General features: G+C 37.6%; 3 protein-coding genes across 3 annotated transcripts; 1 reads left to right on the top strand and 2 right to left on the bottom strand.

Moving 5' to 3' along the window:
- On the bottom strand, nt 1-6,197 carry LOC113666640 (corepressor of RBPJ and splicing regulator). Its single transcript, XM_089182280.1, has 10 exons — nt 6,062-6,197; nt 5,382-5,476; nt 4,676-4,763; nt 3,855-3,916; nt 3,697-3,748; nt 3,187-3,246; nt 2,584-2,638; nt 1,769-1,872; nt 1,355-1,446; nt 1-1,059 (listed from the first exon to the last, which is right to left on the bottom strand). The coding sequence occupies exons 1-10, from the start codon at nt 6,122-6,124 to the stop codon at nt 504-506; spliced, it is 1,227 nt and encodes a 408-aa protein (XP_089038406.1). The 5' UTR covers nt 6,125-6,197; the 3' UTR covers nt 1-503.
- Nucleotides 6,198-6,286: 89 nt separating this feature from the next.
- Nucleotides 6,287-10,135, top strand: LOC113666641 (uncharacterized). Its single transcript, XM_027182435.2, has 5 exons — nt 6,287-6,365; nt 6,494-6,903; nt 7,159-7,353; nt 7,633-7,786; nt 8,499-10,135. The coding sequence occupies exons 2-5, from the start codon at nt 6,571-6,573 to the stop codon at nt 8,912-8,914; spliced, it is 1,098 nt and encodes a 365-aa protein (XP_027038236.2). The 5' UTR covers nt 6,287-6,365; nt 6,494-6,570; the 3' UTR covers nt 8,915-10,135.
- LOC113666644 (protein lifeguard 2) lies at nt 9,906-19,603 on the bottom strand. The gene is made up of 12 exons (XM_089182279.1): nt 18,528-19,603; nt 17,261-17,274; nt 16,546-16,610; nt 15,869-15,922; nt 15,052-15,102; nt 14,888-14,927; nt 14,704-14,741; nt 13,852-13,897; nt 12,919-12,960; nt 12,452-12,550; nt 11,918-11,965; nt 9,906-11,367 (listed from the first exon to the last, which is right to left on the bottom strand). The coding sequence occupies exons 1-12, from the start codon at nt 18,916-18,918 to the stop codon at nt 11,218-11,220; spliced, it is 1,038 nt and encodes a 345-aa protein (XP_089038405.1). The 5' UTR covers nt 18,919-19,603; the 3' UTR covers nt 9,906-11,217.
- Nucleotides 19,604-27,583: the final 7,980 nt, after the last annotated feature.

Here is a 27,583-nt window from a genome sequence, read left to right as displayed (position 1 = left end):
TGGTTTGGAAAAATACTCGCGCGATTTATTCGAACCAGTTATTCACAACGCCTGTGACAGATGAATTGCATATCAGTCGGTTATTGAATAACTGATTGTTAAAATTTGAACTTAAATTTCAAGTGTACCTAATAAATTCGGTTATGCAGTCTATTCGTGATTAGCTAACCAGGAAGGAGATATTTGGTAAAGTATATTAAACAATTAACTACTCACTTTAATCTTAAAACGCTCCGCTTCGCCAGTTGAAAACACAGTTGTTAACACACGATTTCAAATAATTTTTCAGTCTGGTCGATACGTGGAGTTCTGCGACAATTTATGTGTGAGAAACACATTTGCTCATGTACATGACACAACAAAATTTCCTGATGAATGCTTTTTTTCAGTTGCGTTGGTGTAACAGTGCAAATTAACTCTAAATTCGTTCCGATTCGCGCCGGGATTCACCCGAGAAAACACTGGTGTCCCTTCTGTGCGCTATCCTTCCCTTTATAGGAGGCCTATTTTAATTGAAGGCTTGTCTTATTTCTTTCATCCCTAGAATGCCTAGCTGTCCTGTTATCTCTCGAATGTCTCCTTGTCTCACTATGACGCCTGTCCGTTTTATGATCTCTCGAATGTCTGTGACTATCATGATGTCTCTGCTCATCTACACTTTCCTTGGAGTGTCTGTGTGCCTTAATATCGTCTAAGCGTCTGTTTGAATCTCTGTGATCGTGGATGTCTTTTTCTGCATCTCTGGAACGCCTGTGTTTATCCCCGTGATGTTTATCTGTGTCTGAATTTTTCCTCTTTCTGTCCTTTTCGCCTAAATCCCTTTCTGCTGATTCTCTCGACTTTCTCCTTTTTTCATCATTCTTTGATTTCTTACCCGCTTTTCTTTCTACGGCGTCAGAGGAATCACTTTCGGAATGATATCCCATTTTGCTCTGCTTACTTAACTCTTCCTCGCTGTCAGATGAAGAATTTCGTTTCCTCTTCCTCTTCTTCTTCTTTTTACGTTTTTTATGGCCACTTTGTGCCTCCATTTCCTCCCGTTCAAGTCTATCCAATTTTCTGTACGAAAACAGAATCACATAAATTTTTCAGCAATATTAGAGTAAGGAAAGCTGAGATTTCGTCTTCCACCTCATATTACATTTGACAAGCGTGAGAAGTAGAACGAATTCCATTCTAGAATACGAGGCGCGATAAACATTGGCAAAATCTCTTGGTTTTCGTTCTGTTCTGTTCTGTTCTGTTTTTCTTTTTGTTTTTTTCTGTCGAGATGTTCAAGATAGTGTATGCCCCTCCCATTAAGCTTCGTAGAAAGAAAAGGCGAAATAAGAGAATTCCACCAATGAAGTCAAACCTCAGTAATTTCTTCTTTTGTTTCTCCGTTAGAGAAGCTAAGAAAGCGGCTTCTGCGTCGTCTTCACCCTCGTCATCAGATGCCACAATTTGCTGCAAAAACAGACAAAATATCTCATTAAAAGAATCACTCTTAACTACAACCGCTGTTGCCAAGAACAAATTCGGCCTGTCAATTGTAAGCGGTATTCTTCGCGCGACAAGTGCCAGCCCGCGACCACCCGCCAAAATGGCGGTAAATAAGAAAAGTTTAAGTGTCTGAAAGGATAATGAAAGTCAAAAAACGATAGTTTGCTGTTAGGGAACCCATCAAAACGATATCATCTTTGTTCTGCTTTCAGTTTTCAGTTATTAACATTTCAGGCACTCTGCAAACAAAAACGAAATGATTCTTAGACTGGAAAGCATTCCTCACCTGATTTGGGTCACTTGGATCAAAGACACGTCCTAACACATTTTGTTTCAATGTTAGGCCTTCAGATTGCATGTCCTTTAAAAGCCTCATGGGGTCTGCAATGTCTGTAAGAAAAGGTATTTCATGAACTAGACTATGTTTATCTATTCGTCAAACAACATAGTGATACGCTTCCACATTAATTTTGCAGAAAAACGACGTACACTAGGGCTGACTCAATCCTGATGCCAGACAACGATAGTGATTTTTTTCTTCTTTGCGTTCGGGCATTGACGTAAACGAGAAACTGTGCCCGCTCTTAAGATATATTAAAGTTCACAAGGCAACCAGGTGGACAATCAGACATGGTTTGATGCTACTCTGGTTTAAAGATTTAATGAATGTAACCGAGAAGTCACAATTCATAGACTTAACGTTTCGACACTCCTGTCTAGTGCTTTCATCAGGGGCGATCTAATCGCTGCAACGAGAGGTCTTTTTGTAATTGCTTACTAATTAGCTGCCCTTTTTTCTGACGAGGTGTAAATAGGCGTCAGGTACTAAGCCGCCATTGAAATACACATGACAGCGATACTTAGCAATGCTCAGTTTGAAGAACTGGGGCATGAATTTCGAACGCTGTCCGTTTTTGAGCCGGCTGACGCTGTTGTACACGACCTCATTGTGTTCAAAGGGCAGCATGATGTGACGTATTGTGTGGCAACGGGCGCAGCGTAAAAGACTATCGATGGTATGTGTGAAGGGTTTTTTCCTCTAATGTAGGGAACGTTTGTATTACATGGCAACGCGTTAAGTGAATACAGAAATCTTCAAACCTGTGATAAGACTTGGATCAACATTGGCATTTTTACTTTTGTTGAACAGCGGGCACTAGAAAAAGCAAAACAAGGCACGATTTTAAAATTACACCCATCGCATTGTGACTGGGTATAAAAATAATAATAAGAGATTTCTCCTAATCAATCTCCTGAAGGGACAACCATGCAACCTCTCCTTGCAGTATCGATAAATTTCCTTGCAAACAAATGATAACAATCAACACTCATGAACTAAAAGGTGTTATCTTCATTAACACGTATCCACAAATTCTCATAATTTATATACAATCAAATTTATGAAATATGGAAGGGAGATAAACTATTATGTTAAGCATAAATTGTGAGTTAAGCACGTGAAGAGCACACTCCAGATCCGCGCTTGGCACATGCTGCACCTCACAGACACCCCAATCAAACATCACAGTCACACGAGCAAAGTCCTAAGAGTCATTTTCTTTCTAACTTCAAACAGATATCCCCTTCATAAATAATTTTCATAAATAATTATACATTCAGGTAACACATCTGCTGAGATCAGATCAGAGGAGGTAAGACAGAAGAAAATAACGTACGTTAGAGTATGATGCCCTACTAGCCTACCTCTCTGTCTGTGTTGATGTGACCCCACTTCCCACATTTAATGCACTTGACATTGCGAACCTACACCAGATTAAAACAAAAAAAAAAAACAACAACAATCGTTAAGCTCAAAATAAACGTGAGCCATAGATACATGTGTACTTTACAGAATTAGAACTAAAGGATAAAATTTGTTAAGAATAAGAAAGATGGTAAATTTTGAGCTTGGTAAAGAAATAGAGAAAGATGTTTTTCATCTTGTCTTGTCACGAGCGTGGGACAAAGAAAATAATCTGAGTCCTCATGGGTTGACATTGCTGATCCTGGTGTTATGCAGGACGTGTGCCTTGCTCACCATCGGGTCTCTGTGGCTCAGTGGTAGAGCATGGGAGAGTGGAATCTGAAGGTCTGAGGGTCAATTCCTCATGGAATTTTCTCATTTTCCCACGCTTGTGACAAGAGGATGAAATTTGTCCTGAAACAGCACATATATGAGAAAACAAGAAAGGATCAAAATCATGACAGGCTTACAGCGATCCCAAAGGGCTGATCCTGGGCTTCAATGCCCAAACTCTTGGCATACCTGTAAAAAAAAAAAAAAAAAAAAGGAAAACGGTTTTGCAGTGAAGAAATTAAGCAACTTTAGAGCTGTATGTCTTCTTCTATCTTTAGTTCATTAGGGTACATACGCCTCTCTTGGGGCTCCACGCTGCCATTCAAATTTCACCGCTCCCTCTTCCTCTTCTGGTACCTTTAAAAAAAGACAAAAAAATCACTTAATACCTCTAAGAAAACAATTAGCTGTGTGATCAGTTTAATTATAGTGGCATAACAATGCATTTTAAAAGTATAAACACCATTCTAAAAATTCTTTCTCCAATAGCGAGATTCCTGACTGCAGATTTCAGTACTGGTAAAGATCCCTGGTACTGTACAATATAACAGGGTTTAAATTTATTGACTACATGTATCAAATTCTTTTCTCGTTAAGAAGTTTACTTTACATGAACATGTTGCAGTATTAAACATGTACACCTGTCATGTTCATTACCTAAAGTGCAACACTCAAGCTTACCTTCTGATCTAAAATGAGTAATCACAGCAGCAGCATTTGATTCATGTGCAAAAAGAAACAAACAAATAAAAAGAAGGGGAATCCATGAGTGCATTTGTTCAAATCAACAAGTTGTGGTTCAAATATTGTTTTGATTTAAAATATGACAATGATTATAACATAAATGGGAACAAAATTCAAACTGATTAAAAAACAAACAATTTGCCAAAGATATTCAAACACCAGAACCCTATTAATTTTTTCTAATTTTATTTGTGGTGTTTTAAAGCATTCCTTTATGTGTATAATTCTTTTTTTTTTTTTTTTTTCATTTTGATGAAATGCACAATATTGTAGAATGTCCCATACTCACATAGCACAAGAAGCTAGTTCTAAATTTCACTCCCTTTTCTTAAAAATGCTAAATCTCGACTTCACTCTACAATGACATTTCACAAAACAGTAACCTTTGTTGAAACCAGGAGGAGCATCATATAAGAAATCTAAGCCAGACTTGATTCTTTCATCATTGCTGATGGCTTGCCTGGTGAAAAAGAGAAGTTATCAATTTAGACAGTGGGGTGTTAAATTTCATCTGCTCATATTCAGGGTTGTAGCTAAGATTTCACACTGCTGGCTGAAATTTGAAGTGAGGTGGCTTGAAGATATCAAATGATTTTAAGTGCATAACATCAAATCTGTTCATTTTGCATTACCAAGCAATCACCAGCACAAAATCCAGCTTGTGATTGCTGCTTTTTCATCCTGCAAATTTTTGCCAGCAGCTGGTGATTAGCAACAATCTTGTATATGATTGTGAAACCACAGACAAATCAAAAGGTATTTCAATAGATTAGTGACCCTTTAAAGATGCATGTAAAGTGGATTGCTTTCTAAGAAGATTTTGCTATAAATTATTAGAACCCAGAAGAAACACTCACTCGTAATTGTGTGGTCTGATTGACTGGGTGAGCGTAGTCCAAGAAGGACGGTGGTAGGAAACAGTGACTAACATTGCCACAACTATAGTAGCAGTAATCATCAGACTTTCCATGTTTTCTTTGGCTACAGCAACACATTGTTATTTATGCCAGATTTAAAAAATTCAGCAAAATTTCTGATAGGTATCTAGTAATTTATATTTTCTAATTAAACTTTGTACCTGTTCTTGAATCTTTCTTGTTCCTTATTATATTGGAGCTCTAGTTCTTTTTCTTTCTGCTGGGAAGCAAGCAGTTTTTGCTCTGCCATCCATACCTATTACAAAGGTACCCAAATCAGTTGCGATGTGTTCCTTTTTATACTGGAGCTCTATGGCTAGTTCTATTTCTTTCTGCCCAGGAGCAAGCAGTTTTTGTTCTGCCATCCATAACTATTACAAACTACCCAAAGCAATTGCAATATGTGAAATTTCTGAACAATTAGATAATTATGAAAGGATCCCAAGTCAAGTCTAATATATATTTCTAACAGCGTGCAATTAAGAAAAAAAAATCAGAAATAATTTTGACAAAAAGCAACTATCATTATTGAAGTCACTTACAAGAAATTGACCAATCTGAATACAGAAAACGAGCAATGAATACCACCTTCACCCTTCGTCATCTTTGCTTGCCTTGTTACTAAATTTAACACTGTTTGAAACAGTTTAATAGATCATAAGTTCGAATCATTATTCGTTTCCAACAACTTCCGTGATTGGTTACTCATGTCTCAATGATCCTGGCGGTAGTAGTGGCACTTTGAAACATGTTTGTGTGCTTAAGATGGAAAGATTGTGCGTTTCCGGGAAAAGAAAGATAATGCGCATGTTTAAGTTTACTGAGCAGGTCTCCAAATTACCCTTTTGATGTTAGCCTTAGAGCCTGGGTGGAAATCCTTCTTGTTCATAAACTTGGCAAACATCTTGAAGGTTGCACAGTATTGCAGGGGGAAAGTATAAAATAACGCAGTACTGAGTAAGTTTTGTAAAACTAGAATGGTTTAGACGTTAAAGCAAGGATGCTCAACTTCTCCGCCATTTTAATTTTTATATTGCAAGGTTACCTGGGATGTTTGTGTTTGCAGCAGTGCCAGGTCCTCTCCAAAATACGTTCAAAATAACCAATATGTCTGCCATTTCCGAGAAGGAGTGAAACAAGAAGAGGTATGAATGCGATTCTTGATATTTTTTTCGCGGTGAAAAAGCATTAAAAAAAGTCATAAATTACCGCTACAAACTTAAACTAAACTATAAACAGCTCAGAAGCTCAACTCTACGCATTCACTTTAAAGCCCAGACGGCGATTTGTGACTGAACGAGGAAGTAAAAAGACCTGTCAAAGCTGGGAACGCGCGTGTAACAAACCAACATGTCGGCTATTTCCGAGGAGGATTTAAACAGGAAGAGGTTTGAATGCGACCCTCTGGCGGATAATGCGATGGAAGAGGTAGCGAGAGTTCGCGGTGAAAAAGCAATAAAAGGTCATTACGTACTTAGGGCTGTCCAAGATCTTGGAAGACTCTCTGGGGATTCCCATTGCGCGAGATTTATCGAATTCTATGAACAAGAACCTCCATGGGAAGTTGATTGGCAAATGTGGGAGTTAGGAAGGCGGGTATTTGTCCGAAACAGTGTCTTCGCCGGCCTTGTTCTCATGTATGGTAGTCTTGTTTCCTCATTCACCGCTGCCTATGGGAATAAGGTACATATATTACTATTTTGACTTTACCTCTATCAGTGGTTGGATAATTTTGGTGTCATATTGGACACCAACATAATTATGTTTTTGACACATCGTAAAATTTTTGTGCACATGTACGCTTTCCAAACACACTTAGATATCCGTCAAAGTGACCATAGCAACGAACTCTAAAAACCACTGTTCTTCAACTAGACTTCAGTGACACGACTAATAATTTTAACATTCATGTATTTTTGTTTAAATATTATGTAACAGGTGTTGTCAGCTACGGGACGCATTTCCCCTAACGGAGATGTTCGCCGAAGACTGTTTGAGACCCTTTTCTTTGTGAGGGCTGTTGTTCTTGGTTCTTCGAGTGAAATTAAAGAGGCCTGCATGAGGGTGCGTCTGCTCCATGCTGCTGTACGCCGTCACCTTCTTCATCGTGACGGTGGGTGGGAAATTGAAAATGTAGGTATAATTTAGTTAGATTACCTTGTACCACCGAAAGAACTTGACTGCGTTTTGTTGTTGTTGAACAACACGTGATCCTTTCAAGGAAATCTGAATCATGCTCACTCTTAGCCCTTTCACCTCTAAGATCTTAGTAGTAATTCTCCTTACTGTCTGTCAAACAACTCATACGATATTAGCTGGAGAATTTGGTATTGGATCAGTTACTAGTAATAATACCCTAATTGATAATTTTCTTTAGTCTCAATACTTCTTTGCCTTTGTCTTTTTCTCCAGTTTGGATGTCCAATCAACCAAGAGGATTTAGCTGGTACATTGTCTACATTTTCATCTGTTGTAGTTGATGGACTAGAAATTCTTGGTGTTTCTTTGTCAAAAACTGAAAAGGATGCTTACCAAACTTTGTGGAAATATGTTGGTTTTTATCTGGGTAAGTAAGCACAGAGAGTGATTGGGCCATAATTTAAGAAGTGAAGTTGTTGCAGTTGAGTGTCGCAAAGTACCCTTGTATGTATGCCGTCACATCACAAGTGTCTACATGGTATAAAAAGTTGTCTTGAAACTTTTTAAATGTTACCAGAAGCATATAATCTTAGTTATATGCTTCTAGTGGTTGAGAAAAATTAACACACATTTCTTCCTTCGGCACGTTAACTCCCAGAAGTGATTAACAGGTAACTTCGCCCTATAATATCCATTCATTATCTAGCAAACAGGAATACTTAAATTTATCTGGTGGAAGTTGTTATCTTGATCTAACACCATTACAGGGAAATATACAGCTGTCAGAGGGGAGAATTAACAATCAGATCTTGGGAGTTAAGGGTTTTGAAAAAAAATTCAGACTAAGGTAAAGGTTACAACCATTTAAGCATTTTTTTCTTGAGGAATGACAAATTTGTTGAAAAATTTGCAATTTCATTGAATTCAACTATTTCCTTAGCTTAAATGTAAATACATTATAGTGTAAATATAAGTCATCAAAGCTAGTATAAATACTGTCTGCTCTTTGAAACAAGCACCTTTGAGAATGGCTCTTGAAGGTTCTGTCTGCCAGATGTGTTTGCTGTAAGAAGAGACATGGGTATAATGTAGTAATGATTCAGAGCATGTACCCTAAGAGTTAGTGTTGTCCATTCTAGGAATGACAAGTGATTTACTATGTGACAACTATGAAGAAGAATGGAAACTGTGCAATATGATAAGAGTGCGACAGTGCAAACCAGACCCTGATTCAGTGGTGTTGACTGAGGCACTTTTACAGGAATTTGCGAGTAAAAATCCCTTTTATCTCAGTTACAATTTCTCAAGCAGTTTATCAAGACACTTCATTGGAGATGATCTTGCAGATGAGCTTGGCCTTTCAAGATTTAACATGCTCAGTCAAGTTATTATGAATTTGTTATACTGGATTCTCAGAACATCATGTTTCACTCAAAGGAGAGTTTCTTTTCTTGAGCACGGACTGTATAAATTTGGAAAGTATGCCCTGAATACAATAGTTCACCTCTCCTTAGGAGGCAGGGAACCTTCTTTCATCATGAAGGTGTATTCTTGAGCAGGTATCATTCAGTTTACATCTGTTCATCAGAGCTAGAGATCTGGTTCATGAACACAGATCCACTTTTAGTTAGTACAGTAGTTATCTTAGTGGGATCCTAGGACAATGATTCCTTTTGAGTTGATTTTGGTCCCTTTAGCATGTTAAAAGCTAAGCTCATGGAGAACTGATTTAAAAATGAAGGAGAACTGAAGGAAACATGGCCAGTATTTTTAATTATAAAATAATTCAAATAGTACACACGCTCTGATTGGCCATAAAACCATTCTAAATGAGCGTATGTAAACACAGTTTTCGTTCCTCTTTCATTGGTTATTTTATGAAAGAAATGTAAAATGGTTTCTGTGTTTACATAGCCTGATGTAAACACTTGGGAGGTTGGGAGAACACTTGATAAGCTGGAAACCACTCCGCTTAGCATCATGGTTGTTTATCTTGTGTTCTCCCAACCTCGCGCATGTTTACATCAGGCTATGTAAACATGGAAACCATTTTACATTTATTCATTGTTTCATCAAATTCAGTCCCAAGTAATGGCCAATTGAAGACAATCTTATCTCTTATGTGAAATTACTGTCCTTTAAGGTTTCACTGCTTATTCAGGGATAATATTTTTTCACAGTTAAACTGAGTGACATTATTTTATCTGAAGTTAGGACAAAAAGCAAACCAAGACTTTTAAACCAGTCTGAGTTTAAATGCTTTGCTTTGTATATAGCAAACTTGTCCTCCTGCTGGAAGGGATTTTTAAAAACAGTATGTCTATTTAGAATTTTTGTTTCCAATTTATTTTTTGTGGCCCTGAAATGCTTCATTGGGGGAAGGTCAATTAAGTACACATATAGTGTTGTACATTGTAAATGCATCCATCGCTATTGCAATCAAGAAACAGTTTAATCAAAAATCACTGTGGTGGGTCATACAATGTATGAGGTGATCTTTTCACATAAATTATACAGTTTTATGTAGAGATGGCCCATAACAAAGATAGTTTTGCAACAAACTTTATTGTTATATTTCATATGCAGATTACTTGGTACAAACAAACAATAAGTATTTTTTAATGCCAAAAAAATAACTCTTACACGTGTTCAAGACATTGCTTTTTAAAGGCCATTACATAAAAAAAAGCAGTTTACATTTAAACTCTTAGTCTAATTCGTACATGTTAGCACAGCTTTCCATTTCCTGAATTATAGAAAAAAAATTAACATACAAGTTCCATCTTTATATTAGATGTGCCAAGTATTGTCCCTCCTCTCTCTCCCCCACCCCCCCCCCCCCCCCGAGTTCAATATCTTTCCAAGGGGGGATATTGAAGCTTCCAATTGATCAACTCATACTTAGGATGTTGTTGGACAGCAGAGATTAAATATGTCTCCTCCTTAAGCACAGGTTCTTTGGTTGAATTTCACATTTTGCCCAGGGCTCTTTTGGAAGGAACCTCCACTTGTGGAACAAAAACAAATTGTCATTAAATTACCAAAAGTAATATTTTATGTTAAAATGTTTGGCTGTAAATAGGAAGTGAATTGGAGTGAGAAAACGCAAAACAGGTATTAGCTGTTTCAAACTGTAACTCTACATGTGTTGCTTTGGTGAATCATATAGTAGTATCTGGTATCTGTCCTCTAGGGACTCGTGCAAACAAAGGAGCTATTGTCTGGGGAATAGTGGCAACCGTTCATCATGTGGGCCAAGATGGTGCCTTCCGGGAAATTCAAGAAATAAAACTGCCTGTATTTGTTCATGATCTCTTCATAATACAAGTCACTTTCATCATTTTTAGGGCAACTTGTTCTACCATAGGAAGTTTCCTTTAAAAAGGGAAGTGGAGAAAATTCTTCCAGAACTTTACAATATTCTTCTGCTACAAATCCTGAGCATTTCCTGATAAACAACTTACTTAGATTATTGCATAGTTCACATACAGTACCTTGGATATCTCTAACTTCATTGGCCACTGGGGTTCATGATAACTTTGTATAATAATTAAATCTTAACTTAGGCATTATCAGACACAAAAAAATTATTCATACTAAATCACTTAAAATTAGATGTATAACTGGTAGATATACAAAATGTATCTATGCATGCTAATTAGGGATTCATTCCTACTACTACTATTAATAACATAATAATAATAATAATATTTCATATTTCTGAAGCACAAATACACATGTTGCATATGATCATATGCGCTAAAAAAATATTACTACTAACAATTAGACCAAGGGGGGTTACCATTTATAAAGTGTTTTGGGCACACCCTAAGTATAGTTAGATACTGCTGACATTGTTTAGTTGCTTCCACGACCAAATATTGCCAGAAGCAACAAGAAGATGCGAATGATATCCATGTACAGAATCAAGGATGCAAAGATGTACTCCTCTGGACTCAACTCGTACTTCTTGCCACCCATCACCAGTTGCACGTCATAGGCAAGGAACTATTGACAGACAAGTATTGAATAGTTAACCCTTTACACCCTAACATCAGTGTGCATATTCTCCTTACTGTTTCCTCTACATTTCCTTAAGTGCCGACAAGGAGAATTTATTCAATAACCAAAAGCTTGTTCAGTTGGTGATCATTTCCTTTGTTCTCATGAACTTATAATTTTAACGTGATTCTGGGTGAGACTGTAAGAAATACTTTGGTGCTAGGCACTCTTAGAGATCAAGGTTAAGATTTCAGTTTTTTTTCCATGGTTATTGTACCTTTTTTATTCTGAATTACCACACAAAATTCCTTTATATACAATGATTTTCCTTCTGTTACGGTATAAAGACAAAAAATCTTTTGTCACTAAAACAGCCAAGTGCCCTTAGCATTCCTCCAAATAAACACTGTTTACTTCTATTGTCAATTGGTAGAAGTTAATTTCATTGTCAAAATATCTGAATAAGGTTGTCATACTTTAAATTATAATTATTTAAAAACTCATTTCAGTTGATTAAAAAAATTGTTAATGTCATAGCTGAGAACATTTTACTTACTGCAACGAAGACCAGTGCCAATAAGCCACCAATGACAATCTTTCCAGCCTGTTATTCAATAAAGCAACAAAAATTATCTTAAAATACATATACTGTGAGTACAACTGTACATGTAATTACATTTAATCTTAAAACAATATTGGCAAAAGACAATCCTGTCTACTTTTCAACAACATCTAGCTCCTGAAAATTGTAATGATAAAAATAAAAATAATAATACTTTATTGGTTTATACATAAAAAAAACCAAAATGTAGTTAATCCTGTACTAGGATCAAATTTAAACAGTCCATTGGTGGTTGCCTGGACTAGCAACTGAAGATGCATGTACATCATGAGCATAATCAGGATTTTTCTAAAGGGGGGTCACACTGTGTCAAACAGAGGGTACTCACCAAGTTGTCATTTCTAACTTCATGCTGTGTTTTATTTAGTGTGACTAAAAAAGGCTTACAAGGGGAAGGGAGGGGGGGGGGGGTCATGCACACCCCACATCCTCTCCTAACGACACTCTTGAATGCATGATCACACATACCGTTGTTGAAAGTGCCAACCAAAGGGGAGTGAAGATACTGAGGAAGAAAATGGCCAGAGCTGCACAGAAAAGTACTCCACCCCATGTGGTGAAGTCATACTATGGAAAAAATTTTAAAAAACCATAAATGTTAAATTTTTGCCTAGATTATATTCTCAACATTCATGTTTAACTTTAAAACATGTTGCCCTTGGTTCTGGTCAACAAAATGATCTTAGTTCATTTTGTTTAGTAAAAAATAATTCACAACAAGCGACAAGACTCCATGGCTTATTTAAGAATAATTAAAAGAGAAAAAGCCAAGACATGGTGTAACATTCAAAAAAACTATTGACATAATTAGATGTTAGAGCCCCAAATTTGGGTTTCTCTTAGTATTGTAGTTGTGTAATTGCATGCTGAAATTGCAAAATTTACTATCATCTGTGAAAAAGTTAACAAAAATGTTAATTGACAACAAAACTTACCTTGGTCTGACAGGCAAAGATCATAACAGAAGCACAGACCAGCTGAAAAAAAAAAAGTGTTAGCTCTAAGAAATAATTTCATTAATTACATTGTACATCTGAGTATATGCTTTAAGGTATACTTGAAACAATGGTGGACTCTAGAACAAGGAGTTTTCCTTCAAAGGCAAGGCTGCATTATTATGTTGTGTTCTTAAGCAAAACCATTTTAGCTCTCACACTGCTTTCTCTTGCTAGTAACAACAAACAAACAGGGTAACTTGAGAGGACTTCTTTGTTGGGGGAGGAGACCAGACCAGACCAACAAAGAAGTCCTCTCAAGCTACCCTGATTGTGGGTTCTTGGGGAAAGACTTTCAGTTCCCACAGTGGCCCTCTCAGACCCATATCAACAAACTGTGTGGGCATCTTAAGAACCTTTTAGTGGGAGGCCCTGAGTGGGTCATTCTTTGCATTCTTTAACAAGACTCCGAGCACTCACAATGCCTCTCTCCCTCCCTAAAAACTTTTATTAATCATTTCTTTTTTACACCCTGTCATCATTGTACATTTTCTCTACACTGTTTCCTATAAATTTCCTAAGGTGCTCAGGAGGAGAATTTGTTTAACAATCAAGAGCTTATTTAGTTGATGATCATTCCCTTAATTGTGACCTTACTGTGTGATTCAGGTCAGATATTGTAGGGAGAAATTAGATGCTAGTCACTCTTATGTGATAAAGGGTTAAGGGGAGGGGGGGCGTCTACAGGGGACTAAACCAGCAACCTATCCATGAGGGAGCATTACTTGGATTCATGTTATCCTAGACAGACTGGCATTGACTCTCCAATGCATTCATTTGAAAGTCTCAAAGACTTTGTCTTTCAGTTCCCTGGAATTTGTAAGGATAATCTGCAAATTTTGTTAATTAAATGTGGCATCCAATATAACTTACAGTGGTCACTCCCATCATGATTAACACAATGTTGGTCTCGTGGAAGCTGCAGGTTTGACAAGTAACACAAATGATAATCAACAATTTTTGTACAAGATTGATTAACAAGTAGAACTATAATAATTACATCTACAAAAACTTATTCTTTACTGAAACTGAGGCTCAAAGGTACCATGAGGGGGTATTCAATTCAAGCAACTTGACCAGCATTGTTAATAACTTCAAAATTAATATATTCTATTTGTGGATTAAACTCTTTCATCCCGCATTTCTGGGAACCCAAGTTTAATACAAAACATTTTCATTGGAACTATTATATTATCAAATTTAATCAGATCAAATTAATGTATTTTTTATTTGAAGGTCATAGATTAAAAAAACACTGTAAATTAGTAAAAAAATAACCCAATAATTCAATATCTTTATTGTGCAATGTTAACCCTTTCACTCCCAAATCAAATTTGTCATTCTCCTTACCATCAACTGTACAGTCAATTCTTATAATGTTAGTTCAGAGAAATTAGCATCGGATCAACTAATTATCGCCAACGTGATATTTTTCTTTATTCTCATCACTTATCTGATTGATCTTGTATTGATATTGTAAGGAGAAACTCTATCTTGGTCACTCATGGGAGTTAAAGGGTTAAATGAGATGGAACTTAGGAACTTTCACTGGTGAATAGTTGTAATACCTAAGATCAGAATCCTCAAAATTCTATGTATTATTTGCCTAACACTTTCACAAGAAGAGCAAAAATTGAATGCAAAGTCATAAAATATCACAAATATTGGAAAATTTCAGATTTGTAAACTTAATTTTATTCTTGAATCAAAGTTGAAATTTCCTACCTGGAAATCACTGCGACGAGGTAAGACAAAGATAATGTCTGGAAGAAAAGAAAACATTTAACATCATAGTGTAAATTAATTGATGTCCAATTTGTGAAAATAACTCAATGTTAACTCTTGTATCTCAAACGAGGGGCAATTTCTTAATTTTTTTTCATTACTGACACTAATTCATCATACTTACAAAGAGAGAAAGCATAATGACATTGGCTGGATAGCTCCTCCTAACAGACAGAAAAAAAAACATCAAAACTGTGATATATATTTATATACATAAGCTTAACAACATGACTTTATAAATGTTTTAAGCACAACAGTGCTTAAAACTAACTATTTTCTTAAACTCACCTTACTCCCTCACAACAGACCAAGACAAAATACAACACAAAGAACACCACACTGAAATGAAATGAAACAGACAAGTCAGTTGGAATTCAAGATGAGAGTTTGCTTTCATTTGATATTTGATTTTACTTTATATTAAAGTTCACATGGCAACCAGGTGGACAATCAGACATGGTTTGATGCTACTCTGGTTTAAAGATTTGATGAATGTAACTGAAGAAGTTATAGTTCATAGACCCAATGTTTCGACACTCCTGTCTAGTCCTTTCATGGAGGGTGATCTAAACGCTGCAACAAGAGGTTCTTTTATACGATCACTAATTAGCTGCCTTTTTTCTGACAAGGTGTAAATAGGCATCAGGAAGTAAGCTAACATCATCACAATTTAAATGAACATGGGTAGAGTTAATATTCAAAGCTTCCAAACAAAGGTGCTGGTGGTAATGTTGATTAGTGGTGATAATTTTACACTTTTCCTACCCAATTGTATGGTTAGTCAGGCATGTGTGCTCCAATAAAGCTGAAGTTTCTTTTTTGTGAAAGAACACTGCTTTTGATACTCTTTCAAACATGTACCAAACTGACGTTTGTATAAAAGGACCTCTTGTTGCAGTGTTTAGATCGCCCCTGATGAAGGCACTAGACAGGAGTGTCAAAGCATTGGGTCTATGAAATGTAACTTCTTTGGTTACATTTACTAAATCTGTAAACCAGAGTAGCATCAAACCATATTTTATTTTACATGTTTTTTAAGCTACAATATTGAGAATATACTTGAAACATTTACACAAAGGTGGTTAATTAAAACACATTTACTTACTATGCAGAAGTATACATGGCCCAATTATTTTGTGCAAAATCTCTAACATTGTTACTGCAAAAGAGAACAACAATGTTTGCATAAGAAATTCTGTAGCTGTTCATTTATTGTAAACATGTGTAGTGATGACAGGAATCCCGTTTATTTGATATAGTGTCAAGCAAAATTTGATTTTCTATTTGTATCTGACAAGATAACACTTTTAATATTGCCAAGGTTCACTGCTTTACCTCTGAGATAATATTCTTGTTCCACACACAAAAAATTGATTAATCATAAATCTTTAATCCAGGTTTAAACCCTTCAACTCCCATGAGTGACCAACTGAAGACAATTATCACTAAGGGGCTTATATACTGGAAGTTGATTCAATAATAATTTCTCCAAAGAAACATCATAAGAATTGTATGGCAGAGAATAATGGAGATATTTCCTGATGAGATCTTAATATTAAAGTTTTTAATAGCTTAGACTAACCATGTTGAGTGAAAAAACTGTAATAGGAGTTCATATTCAGTTCTAAAATTGTTAATTATACTACATGTAGTGAAAATGTTTAATGATGATACATTTCTAATTTCTGGTAATTTGAATTTTTCAACTCTTTGTAATGTGTTATTAAAAGTGTATAATTTGAATGATCTGAGATCCACAACATAAAAAAGAAAAATTCTTACTTGAATATGAACAAACAAATTGCTCCAACAGTTGTTGCTAGTTGCAGCATAAGCACAGCAAAAACCTGTCAAAGAAAAAAAAAAGATCAATTTTACAATTTAAAACCCAAAATCACATTCAAATTTGATCTCCTATTTTTTTAACCCATTACACCCTAATATCAGTATGAATATTCTCCATACTGTTTTTATACATTTCCTAGAGTGCTGACAAAGAGAATTTGTGTAACAATCAAGAGTTTCTTTAGTTGATGATCATTGCCTTTATTCTTGTGACCTTAATGTTTGACTCAGGGGTGATATTGTGGGGAGAAATTAGATGCTGGTCATCACAGTAGCCCTTGGTCCTTTCACTCACAGGTTAGAGTGTCTTGTGTAGTTATTAAAATTGTCCATCACCCTCTGAATTTTCCTTTACAAAAATGGGACTATAGTTAGAAAATGTTTCATTTTAAGTCTGGAATTTTTCAGAGGTACAACAATAATTCAAAACAGTAGCAGACATGAATGATGCACTTGACACAATTTTAACTCTTCCTATAAACCACTTGATAGCTTACAGTCTTTGCAAGTTTTTATAAATCACATACACTTTCTTATACATGTTGTTACCAAATTCATGGGCATTTTGTCTGAAAATTTTAAAAATTTCCAATAATAGGAGATGCTACAACTTATGAGCTGCTAAAAAATAATGAACTGTGTGTGTACTCACCCGTCTGATAAATCCTGTGCATGACACAAGCCATATCCAGTGAAAGAAAAAAAATTTCAATTAATACACAAGACTTATCTTAGTATAAAAAATATGAGGATATAATTGCTTTAAAAGGAGTACATTCACTGTGCTTAAGTTAAAACAATGTCAATTCTATGACTTCAGTTATTATAATATTAATTTTATTCAATAGTTATTCATTTATTACAATTTTTGTCTGAACGTACTCATTTATTCCCAAATACATCCCACAATAACTTTTTACCTATTGGGCCATTTTCTTCAAGCATATTCTTTGTGCTAAGTAATTCTAGATCTAATAATATTATCATTAACCCTTTAACTCCCAAGATCTCATTAGCAATTTTCCTTACTGTGTGTCATACATTTCTTATGATGTAAATTTGGAGAATTTGGTATTGGATCAATTAATAATCCCTTCATTGATATTTTACTTTATTCTCATCACTTTTAAGCTTGATATTTTATTGATATTGTAAGGAGAAATTCTCTCTTAGTCACTTATGGAAGGTAAAGGGTTAACTCAAGAACTAATCGACATCAGAACACGTGTTTGCCAATTGGTATGGTGTTGCCCTAATTATAATGGACTCAACTGAAACTAGTTTCAGTTATACTAGTTTTAATTGTAACTTGATTTCTAACAAATGAAATATAAATGATAACAAGTTAAACTTTATTATGCCAATCAATGTAAGAATTATGTACGACAATTTTTTCGCCACACGCCTAAACACATGACTATGCTAGTAATAAATTACTGTAACATGCCAATTGTCCAATATTCTGGGAGTTATTCCTAGATATCTACATGAACATCGGGTACATGATGTGAATTAATCGATTCATAATTCTGAAATCAACGATTTTACTAAAATGATAGGAACAAAAAACAATGAACTACATCACCAAATTTAAATCGACAGCAATATATTAATATTGCCTTATGTGCCTCTGATATAAGCTTGTTTACATTATATTTTGGCCGATGTTTTGCAACAAATCGTATTTTAAACCAAAGAGTGAATGGCAAATTTTGAAACGACAGTCATGTATACTCTTTATGATAAGATGAAATCCAAATTAACTGAGGGTAAACTAGAGCACAAATTTCACTTTCGAGTACCGTAACAACACATAACATTATGGGTAATATTTAGAAGGAAGCTGAGACGTGGTTCGGTTGAACGAAATACTGTTAGAGATATCGGTCATAGAAAAGAAATAAGTAAATAAAACTTACCAAGCCTTATGGATTTGTCATTAAAACTGATGATCTCAGAGAAGTGCGATGCATCTGTTTGCCCATATTCTACGTCAGGGTACGATGAAGGGTAAGTCGGGTAGCTTGTCATTGGAGCTGCTGGAAATGGTTGCGATTGATACGAGGAATTCCCGGGCGTTTTCTCTGATTTTCCACCACCAACAGCCGATTCATAAGACGGTGGAGGAGCTGTAGCGGGGTAAGGTGCATTGTAAGGCACTGTTTCAACCGGCGGGGGATAAGCAGCTTGGTTAGAAGGCGGAGGGTAGCCAACGGCAGAAGAGCCATAGTTGAACATGGCAGGGGGATATTGACTCGTTGGTTGCTGATTAGGGTATGGCGGTTGATTCCCCGATGGATTTGTCGACATAGTCGCTTCCCTGGTCAGTAACTTTTACACGATTACGAAACAGATGGATGAAGCTTCGAAGAATATGAACGTAAAGAAGAAATGTGCTTAGCGCCACACGTTATTACGTAAAGGCCACAGCTGCTTCCAGTTGGTCCTCTATCGTTCAGATCGTGACAAACGTCACGTGACTCAAAATGACGTCATGTACGTCAACATCAAGGAGAAAGATTGAGTTCATTCCTACTGATCGACAGTACGGCGACTTCCTGTTTCAAAATTTTTTCCTCTTTTGCTCGACAAGGAGGATTCTTAGGAATCGGCTTCAAATGTCGTCCGATTTGTCACGAGGAATCGTCCGTTCAGATCTCCCCTTCAGATCTTCAACTGACCTCATTAATTAACACCTTTCCCTTTTTCCAAATTCTTAACAATGTCGCACCCTATGTGCTGATGAGTGTTTTATCACCTTACATAACGTTTCCACAACTTTCCAATCTAAAATCAAAGAAGCTATTCGCATTCGATGGGAGCAACTTACACTAAATCATCAACTTTATTATGTTAATTTAAAACTTTCCTATAATAATATCTTATTATTGTTTGTTTTTTTCAATGAGCATTTTGTTATACACTTTAAATTCAACTTTGTACTTTATGTAAATCAGAACTGAAGATGACAGAGGAACTTTCGAAACATGTTTTTAAAAAATGTCGTATATTTTCTTAAATTCGTGACGTATCTGCTGCCGGAGTCCAAACGTTTCTCTTTCTACTTTCTCATATAGCTGACCGTAGTTGATACAGGACCATTGTCATATTCGAACGTAGAATATGGGTTTTTTCACCAACAGGTTCTCTGTAGCTAGTACTTAGGGCGGCGGATCGCAACTTCGAAGTTGTTTGCTTGGCAAACTCAATTTTTCCTCTCTCTTACCGATTGCAAAAAACCAATGGAATCTTTCTTTGTTCAACGACCTGGCAAATAGGACTTTCGTTCTTATTTCTGGTATGAAAAAAGTTTTTTTTTCTTAAAGAAGGACGTTGCAGTAAGTCCAACATACAGAAACTTTTGTTATTTAGATGGCTTCCATCAAAACAGACTTAGCTGGAGGGAAATCACAATCTAACAAGTTTTCCTTGACAAAAACCCTACACAAGTATTTGTTTGCAAATGAATTAAGTAAAATTGTTTTCGTTCATGACTTTAAATACAATTGTTGGGGAAATGAGCCACACATTCGTCCGTAATTCTTCAGAACGGCCATAACCGCCTTGAACAAGCCGATAAACCATTTCTCCTGAGATGATCTATCCGGATAGATTTTTATTAAGAGAGGGTAAAACAAGACAGTTTGACCAATGAACTAGTGGCCTTCTGTGCTAAAAATCTACCGAGTGATCATGAAACAACTTAGAAGAGTACAAAGCATGAATATTAATCGCAAAACATTTATCATCTACAGTTAAAAATTTATAAAAAAAATTAATTCAAAACAGATAGATATCTCTATTCACAACACTATGCTAAGAAATGTTTTTTTCATGGCTGAACTAGAGGATTTATAGTGTCCTTACGTATTTCTAGAGGAATTCCATTCCACAGCTTGAGCTTTGTCCCATGAACTTGAAAGATCCTGCCTCCTTCCGTTTCTTTGAAGACTGAAGATCAACTGAGGATATTTCGTTTCATTCCTTGATAGGCATCTTAGAACTAAAAGCCTGAGCTAAACCGAGCTGACAGAACAATATACAGAAACTTATCACCAACACCTAATTCCCGTTGCAGCAGTATACGGGTAAACTTACTGCAGAAATTACCTTCTGTAGGTGTTTATGTTTACAGACGTTTGTAGCATGATACTAGGTAATCTACTAGAGTTTCTGAATACTACACTTTCTCAGATGAAATAAACCTGATCTTTCGAAAATTGATGCGATTATGAAATATATATATGGAGCTATGGCTAACAAATATTTTCTCTGTGTAGTTTGAGATTTAATGGTCGCCTCTGTAGAGCTATAATCACTAACATCTACATTTCAAAATGGCTACGTAACTTCGTTAATTACGTTGCCGTCAAACAAATAAAAAGGTAACTGCCTTTTCCTACTGTTTATTCAATCCTCTGTATGATCTTTCTGTAAGTCAGTTCCTTCGCTAATAATAAGAACTTGTCGTTCCTATGATGGAGACCACTGCTTGAGCAAAATCTTGGATAACTCTTTTCCATTGTAAGGCCTCAGTTCCACCACTTCTATCACCATTATCATCACCGACACTGTCACTTTTATCATCGATGTCCACTTCAATGTCGGCATCTAGGTCAACGTCAAAATGAATATCAACGTTACCGTCACTGTCAGTGTCACCTGTTCCAATTCCAAAACCAATATCAAAACCAACTGCTACACCAACAACAGTAGCAATACTAACACCATGGCCTGCACCAGCTTGAGCGCTAGCACCAACATTAGCACCAACATTAGCACCAACATTAGCACCAGCACCGGCACCGGCACTGGCATAAGCACTGGAGCTAGCACCAGAGCTAGCGCCAGAGCTAGCACCAGCAGCAGCACCAGTACCGGCACCAGCACCAGAGCTAGCACCAGCACTTGAACTAGCACCAGCACCAGCATCAGCATCAGCACCAGCACCAGCACCAGCACCAGCACCAGCACCAGCACCAGCACCAGCACCAGCACCAGCACCAGCACCAGCACCAGCACCAGCACCTGCCCCTGCACTAGACTCAGAACTAGCACCAGCAGCAACACCAGCAGCAGCAGCACCAGCAGCAGCGCCAGCACCAGCACTGGCACTGGCACTGACACTAGCACTGGCATTGGCACCAGCACCGACACCGGCACCAGCACCCGAGCTAGCACCAGCAGCAGCACTGGCACCAGCACCGGAGCTAGCACCAGTAGCAGCACCAGCACTGGCACCAGCACCAAAGCTAGCACCAGCAGCAGCACCGGTACTGGCACCAGCACCAGAGCTAGCACCAGCACCAGCACCAGCACCAGCACCAGAACTAGCACCAACACCAGAACTAGCACCAGCACCAGCATAAGCACCAGCACCAGAGCTAGCACCAGCACCAGCACCTGCCCCTGCACTAGACTCAGAACTAGCACCAGCAACAGCATCAGCACCAGCAACAGCAACAGCACCAGTACTTGCATCTGCACCTGCCCTTCTCCCTGCTCCTTCACCAGACTCAGAACTAGCACTAGCAACAGCACCAGCACCAGCACCAGCACCAGCACCAGCAACAGCAACAGCAACAGCAACAGCAACAGCAACAGCAACAGCAACAGCACTTGCCTTGCACTTGCCCCTGCACCTCCGCCAGCACCTGTACCAGAACTAGCACCAGCACTAGCATTAGCACCTGCCCCTGCCCTTACACCAGCATCAGAGTTAGCACCTGCCCCTGCCTTTGCTCCTGCCTCTGCACCAGCACCAGTAGCTGCCCCTGCACTTGCCCCCTGCACCTACATCATCATTATCACCAGAAAAATATAGACCAACCAAACGATACGCACTTTGGTTTGGGACCAAGATTGGACATCCAGAATAATCTTCGGGCAATACCATGTCGTCCCTTTCAGAGTGAAGCAGTGGTAATCTGCTCGGGAAGGTCGTACTCACTTGTCCCTCTTTTATATCTCTAAATTCCATTTTACTACTGCTTTCTTGATGATAGACAGCGTACACAGACTTGCCTCGGTTTGGTTGTGGTGGTGATGAGGCTTGAACAAGTGGCGATGCAACCTTGTAAATTATATCAAGGTTATCCTTCTCTCTCTTATCCAAAGAACTGTACGAATCTTCTTGTCTTCTTTATTCATACAGAACTCCCAGCTTCACGAAAGCAAAAGCTTTGTTTTAAAATTTACATCATCCCCCGCCGGTGGGAACGCCATTCCCTTCTAAATTGGAAATACGTACTCTGCAGCCGGTTTATCGGGAGTTTGAACGTGACGGGTAACATTATATTTTGCATTTCGGATGAAGTTATGAATACTTTTGTTTTGTTCAGGGCCGTCTTGGAGGTTGTGAGCCTCCGTCATGACCCAGCCGTTACCGAACAGAAATCCAGGGTCTATATATTTATTGCCTTGTTCATCTTCCATTTCGATAAGGCAGACAACGTTTATATTTTTCTTATGTTCCTCCATTCGGCTCTGAAATTGGATAAATGAATAAGTGTATTCTTGATCACGTCTCTTCGGCGGCTACAAATATCCAAGATGTCTGATACGTAGTAAGGGTACAGGGAATCCGAATTCGTTCCCAGAGTTCTCGGTTTCTTCCGTTCAAGTGCTTTTAACGTGCTTCTAACTTTAGTAGCGAGGGAACGAAAACACTTTTCAAGCTCTTCTTTGCTTTGCACGACTGAAAGGATTTGCAGACCGTAGGTCGAGACACAGGCGGCCCAAGCTCCAGCTGTGTGATGATCATCTTGCGAAAGAAGAGTCATGGCAAAATTATAAGAGTTTGTATGGGAATGTTTACGACCGCCCTTAGGAATAAAAAGAAATCAGCCAAATTCTCAATAAAAATACCACATTCTACTTCAAGTGTATCGCTTGCTATCTGACCGCTTACTATGTTGAAAAGAGCCCATTTTAGCGAGTTATCCATTTCTAGGTTTACTACGTACATAAGAGTAGCTGTACGTAGTAAACCTAGAGATGGATAACTCGCTAAAGTGGGTTCTTTTCAACATAGTAAGCGGTCAGATAACAAGCGATGCACTGTGGAAGTAAGGTGCTTACTCCGATCCAGGACTCCTCATGCGAACGCGGAAACCGAAAGACATTTATCACGACCGAATCTCCAGAAGAAGTCTCCTTTCTACAGCGGCCACCCCTTCTGGTGCTTATACATAATCTCTCGGTAAAAGTTACCCCTTCACAAGAGGCATTGGTCACGAAAATGCGTCCCAAAAGCCAAAATAGCCTTTGGATAATTCCCAGATAATCACCGAGTGACAATAAGTGTAGAAAGCTTCGTAACAACGAATTCAAATAGACGACTTTTGTTTATAGCAATACTTTGCTTTCACCACGAAACTCTTGTTGTACCGTTTCCCGTGTATACATGTGTATCCCGTGTCATGCCGTTGTTATACTGATTTCTGTGTGTATCCAGTGTTAATTTTCACCCCGGAGTGTTGAATGGCCCGATCACTAGTTGCCTTGTGAAATTGTGTATAACTTTGCATCGTGTTACGGAATCTATGTCGAGTAATTTTTATTACGTTTTGTGTAATGATTTAGTTATGTAGATTAATTTTTATGTCTACCTCTAGAAGTAGATTTGTCGTTTTTTAAATGCCTGTAAAGCTATGCACCGTATAAGGTAACTATTTTTTTATCACGGTGATTTTTTTGTAAGAGTTTCTTTTAACTGGGTTTTCTACTCATTTTTGGCGCTGTCGGCGTGTACACGAGGATGTCTTGAATAAATGATGAACACAAATACGCGTGACTTTGTTTACATTTGCTACAGCCGAAACAAATTAGTTTCGATTTCGAAATTTGACGTTCGAAGCGGCGATTTGGTTGAATTTACTCCGGTTTGATGATACATTTCTTGGAGTAACAAATACCGAATGCATTTTACACCTGCCTCCCTAAAAGACCCACATCTACAACGGCCGCCTTACTTTTCTCTGTGACTAGAGCGGCCGTTGTTACACGTGTAAAAGGGGTAAGTTTCTGAAGAGACTGTGGCGCTGTGTCGGCGAGAGAGTATAGTCAGGTAATGTGGTATTATAAACTGAGTTGATAACGTAAATTGGCCACCGTAAAGAGTTTGAAAGCTGACGTTTCGAGCGTTAGCCCTTCGCTCTGACGAAACGTCAGCCTTCAAACTCTCTATGGTGGCAAATTTTCGTTACCAACTCGCTGATAATACTAAATTACGTTGTTATATATGGTTATCGCCAAATAAGTAGTATGTGAGTTTTTTTTTTTGTATTTTATTTGTTTTTGGGTTTTTACAGTTTTTACAAGTACGCAAGATACATCACAAATTTCTACATGCATAAATTTACATTACACTACTCTATTACACAAAGAAAATACCACTACACTGGACTACGAGAATAAAAAAAAATAATAAAAAAAAAAAGGCATCGCGTATTGATCTAAATAATAAATTAGTTCAGTTATTGTTCTATCAGTTGAAGGAGGGGTTTCCATTTGTTGTAATGGATCTCAAGTAGTATGTGAGTTGCGCAATGAGTTACGCACCTCAGAAAAGGTGAAGATCTGCAACTAACCCCAATGTTTAAGAAAGTGACTTGATTAAAATTTCGCTAGAACACGAAGCTGCCTCGCCGCCGTGTTACGTCCTTACTTTTCATACTTTCAAAGAGTTATTTTTTGCTTGATTTTGAACCTAGTTGGATTGTGTCCTTTCCAACTGTTTGGGGTTTTTGGTTACTTTTAATCGTTAATCTGTTTATCCGTTTATGATTAACTTTATTTAATCTATTTATCATTTTTCATTAAAGGGGCCAGCCAGCGTATTACTGAAGCCCTTCATTATAACTTTATGTCCCAAGCCTCTCACGGCTTTGTCGCTATTTGTCCACTCTGATTGGCTAATCCTAATGGATAATGCAGGTAATTTAGTGTTAACAACTGGGTTGAAAACGTAAATTAGCCACCGTAAAGGGTAAAAAAGCTGACGTTTCAAGCGTTAGCCCTTCGTCAGAGCGATGGCTCCATGGCTCCGATGGCTCCATCGCTCTGACGAAGGGCTAACGCTCGAAACGTCAGCTTTTTTACCCTTTACGGTGGCTAATTTACGTTTTCAACCCAGTTGTTAACACTAAATTACCTGCTATACTCTCCCACCGAAGCAGCACCACAGTTTCTTTAGAAACTTACCCCTTTATTCTAATGGATAATGAGCAAGTAAACCGTTATAAAGAATCTTGAGTAGTTTGCCTTTATAGAGACTAATTGCTGAAGTGGAATGCTTTGTTATTTTTTAAATAGCAAGTTTCATTTAAAAAAGAAGAAGCCTCATTTAAAAAATATGAATTTTAGGTAAATTTCAGCTTGAAAAATACCTTATTTCAGTTGAAAGGACAGGAGAAAGTAGGAGAGGGGGGTTCGATCATTTTTACAGAGCTTGGGCCGCCTTTGATAGGATCTCTTCACAAAACAAATCAATGGATGCATGTGTGCGTGTTATATAATAAGCTCAATTATGCACGCATTCTGATTGCTTCTCACTTATGATCTATTGGAGGACAGACGTGTAGATGACGTCATCATTAAGACTTTTTTTAAATTTTTTATTATATAAAACAAATAGATTCCAAGTTACCGTGCGTCTGTTCAGTGATAGATCAAAGAGGACGTAAAATGTGGTAAGAACATCAGTGACACACTCGGCTGCGTCTCGTGTGCCACTTTTTTGTTCTTACCACATTTTACGTCCTCTGTGATCTATTACTGAACAGACGCACAGCAACTTGGAATCTGTTTGTTAATTTGACGACAACAGTAACCTTATTATAATCTTTGAAGTAACACTGCCTCAAGCAAATCCTCCGCTCATAATTTCATGCACGCAAATTATCATATCATCTCCAGTTACATTCTTGCCGCCAGCACTGTCGTGTTATAACTAAAATTAGGCCGGCTGATAACCAATCATATCAGAGAATTCTGCTATGGTTTTGACTTATGCTATATCATAAACCCCCTTTCAGGTAAGGTTCCCTACCCATCTGTAAACAAGAATATTATTTTCCGTCCCCCTTCTCCCAGAAACTATCTGTATACCGGAACTACATCTGATTATATTCCGCTGCCCAACCCCCCTCCCCCAGATAACAGTCCCCACCGCCTGTATACCGGAAATACATTTTATTATACACCCATTACAGATAAGAGTCCTGCTCCATACCAATAATGACCTTCAAGGCGAGAGTCTCAATTTATGGTCTGTAAAAGGCATCTCCTCATTGAGGACCTCAGTTCTGTATAAACTGAAGCGGAAAGCTCGTGATCATATTCGATTTTCAAGTCATGTAGTAGGTGTGTCAAAAAAAGCGAGAGAAGAGTTAACTAATTTGTCAGTCATTGTGCAAATTGGTCGATGGACTGACTCCGTTACTTCTTAAATCTGTACTCTCATGAAACGCGATGTTTTAGCTAATCAGAACGCGCGATATATAGAAAACTTTGCAATTGAAGAGTGTAATCATTCGTTTAAGATTCTTAATTTGTTGAATATTTATTTTTCTGGCTCGGGTGGATTTGAAAACGAAACTTAAACAAGGAACACGTCAGCAATACATGTAATAAGTAAACGGTGAGCAAAATTCCACTCGATCTAATTTCACAGTACAAGAAACACAAATCGGGTTTCGATGCTCGCGCTCGCCTTCCTCTGGCCTCGTCAATGAAATTTTTTTGCATTCCCCTCGGTACTTGAAAACGAAACTTCAAGACGATAAGTTGCTTGTAAACAGGAAATACTTAAGCAGGTATACGGGTCCGAAAACAAAACTCAGTGGAAAGCAATTCTGATCCTGCTATCATCGTAAATTTACACCACGTAACTTGTGGTAAATTAGCGATGATGACAAGTTTTCGTTTTCGTGAGGTGCATGCTCTAACATTAAAAAACGTTGTAAATAAACGC

The sequence above is a fragment of the Pocillopora damicornis genome, chromosome 9, assembly GCF_964200805.1.
Source record: "Pocillopora damicornis chromosome 9, jaPocDami1.2, whole genome shotgun sequence".
Classification (NCBI taxonomy): Eukaryota; Metazoa; Cnidaria; class Anthozoa; order Scleractinia; family Pocilloporidae; genus Pocillopora; species Pocillopora damicornis.
The sequence above is the reverse complement of the archived record's forward strand: the minus strand, read 5'-3'. Positions and strand labels throughout refer to the sequence as shown.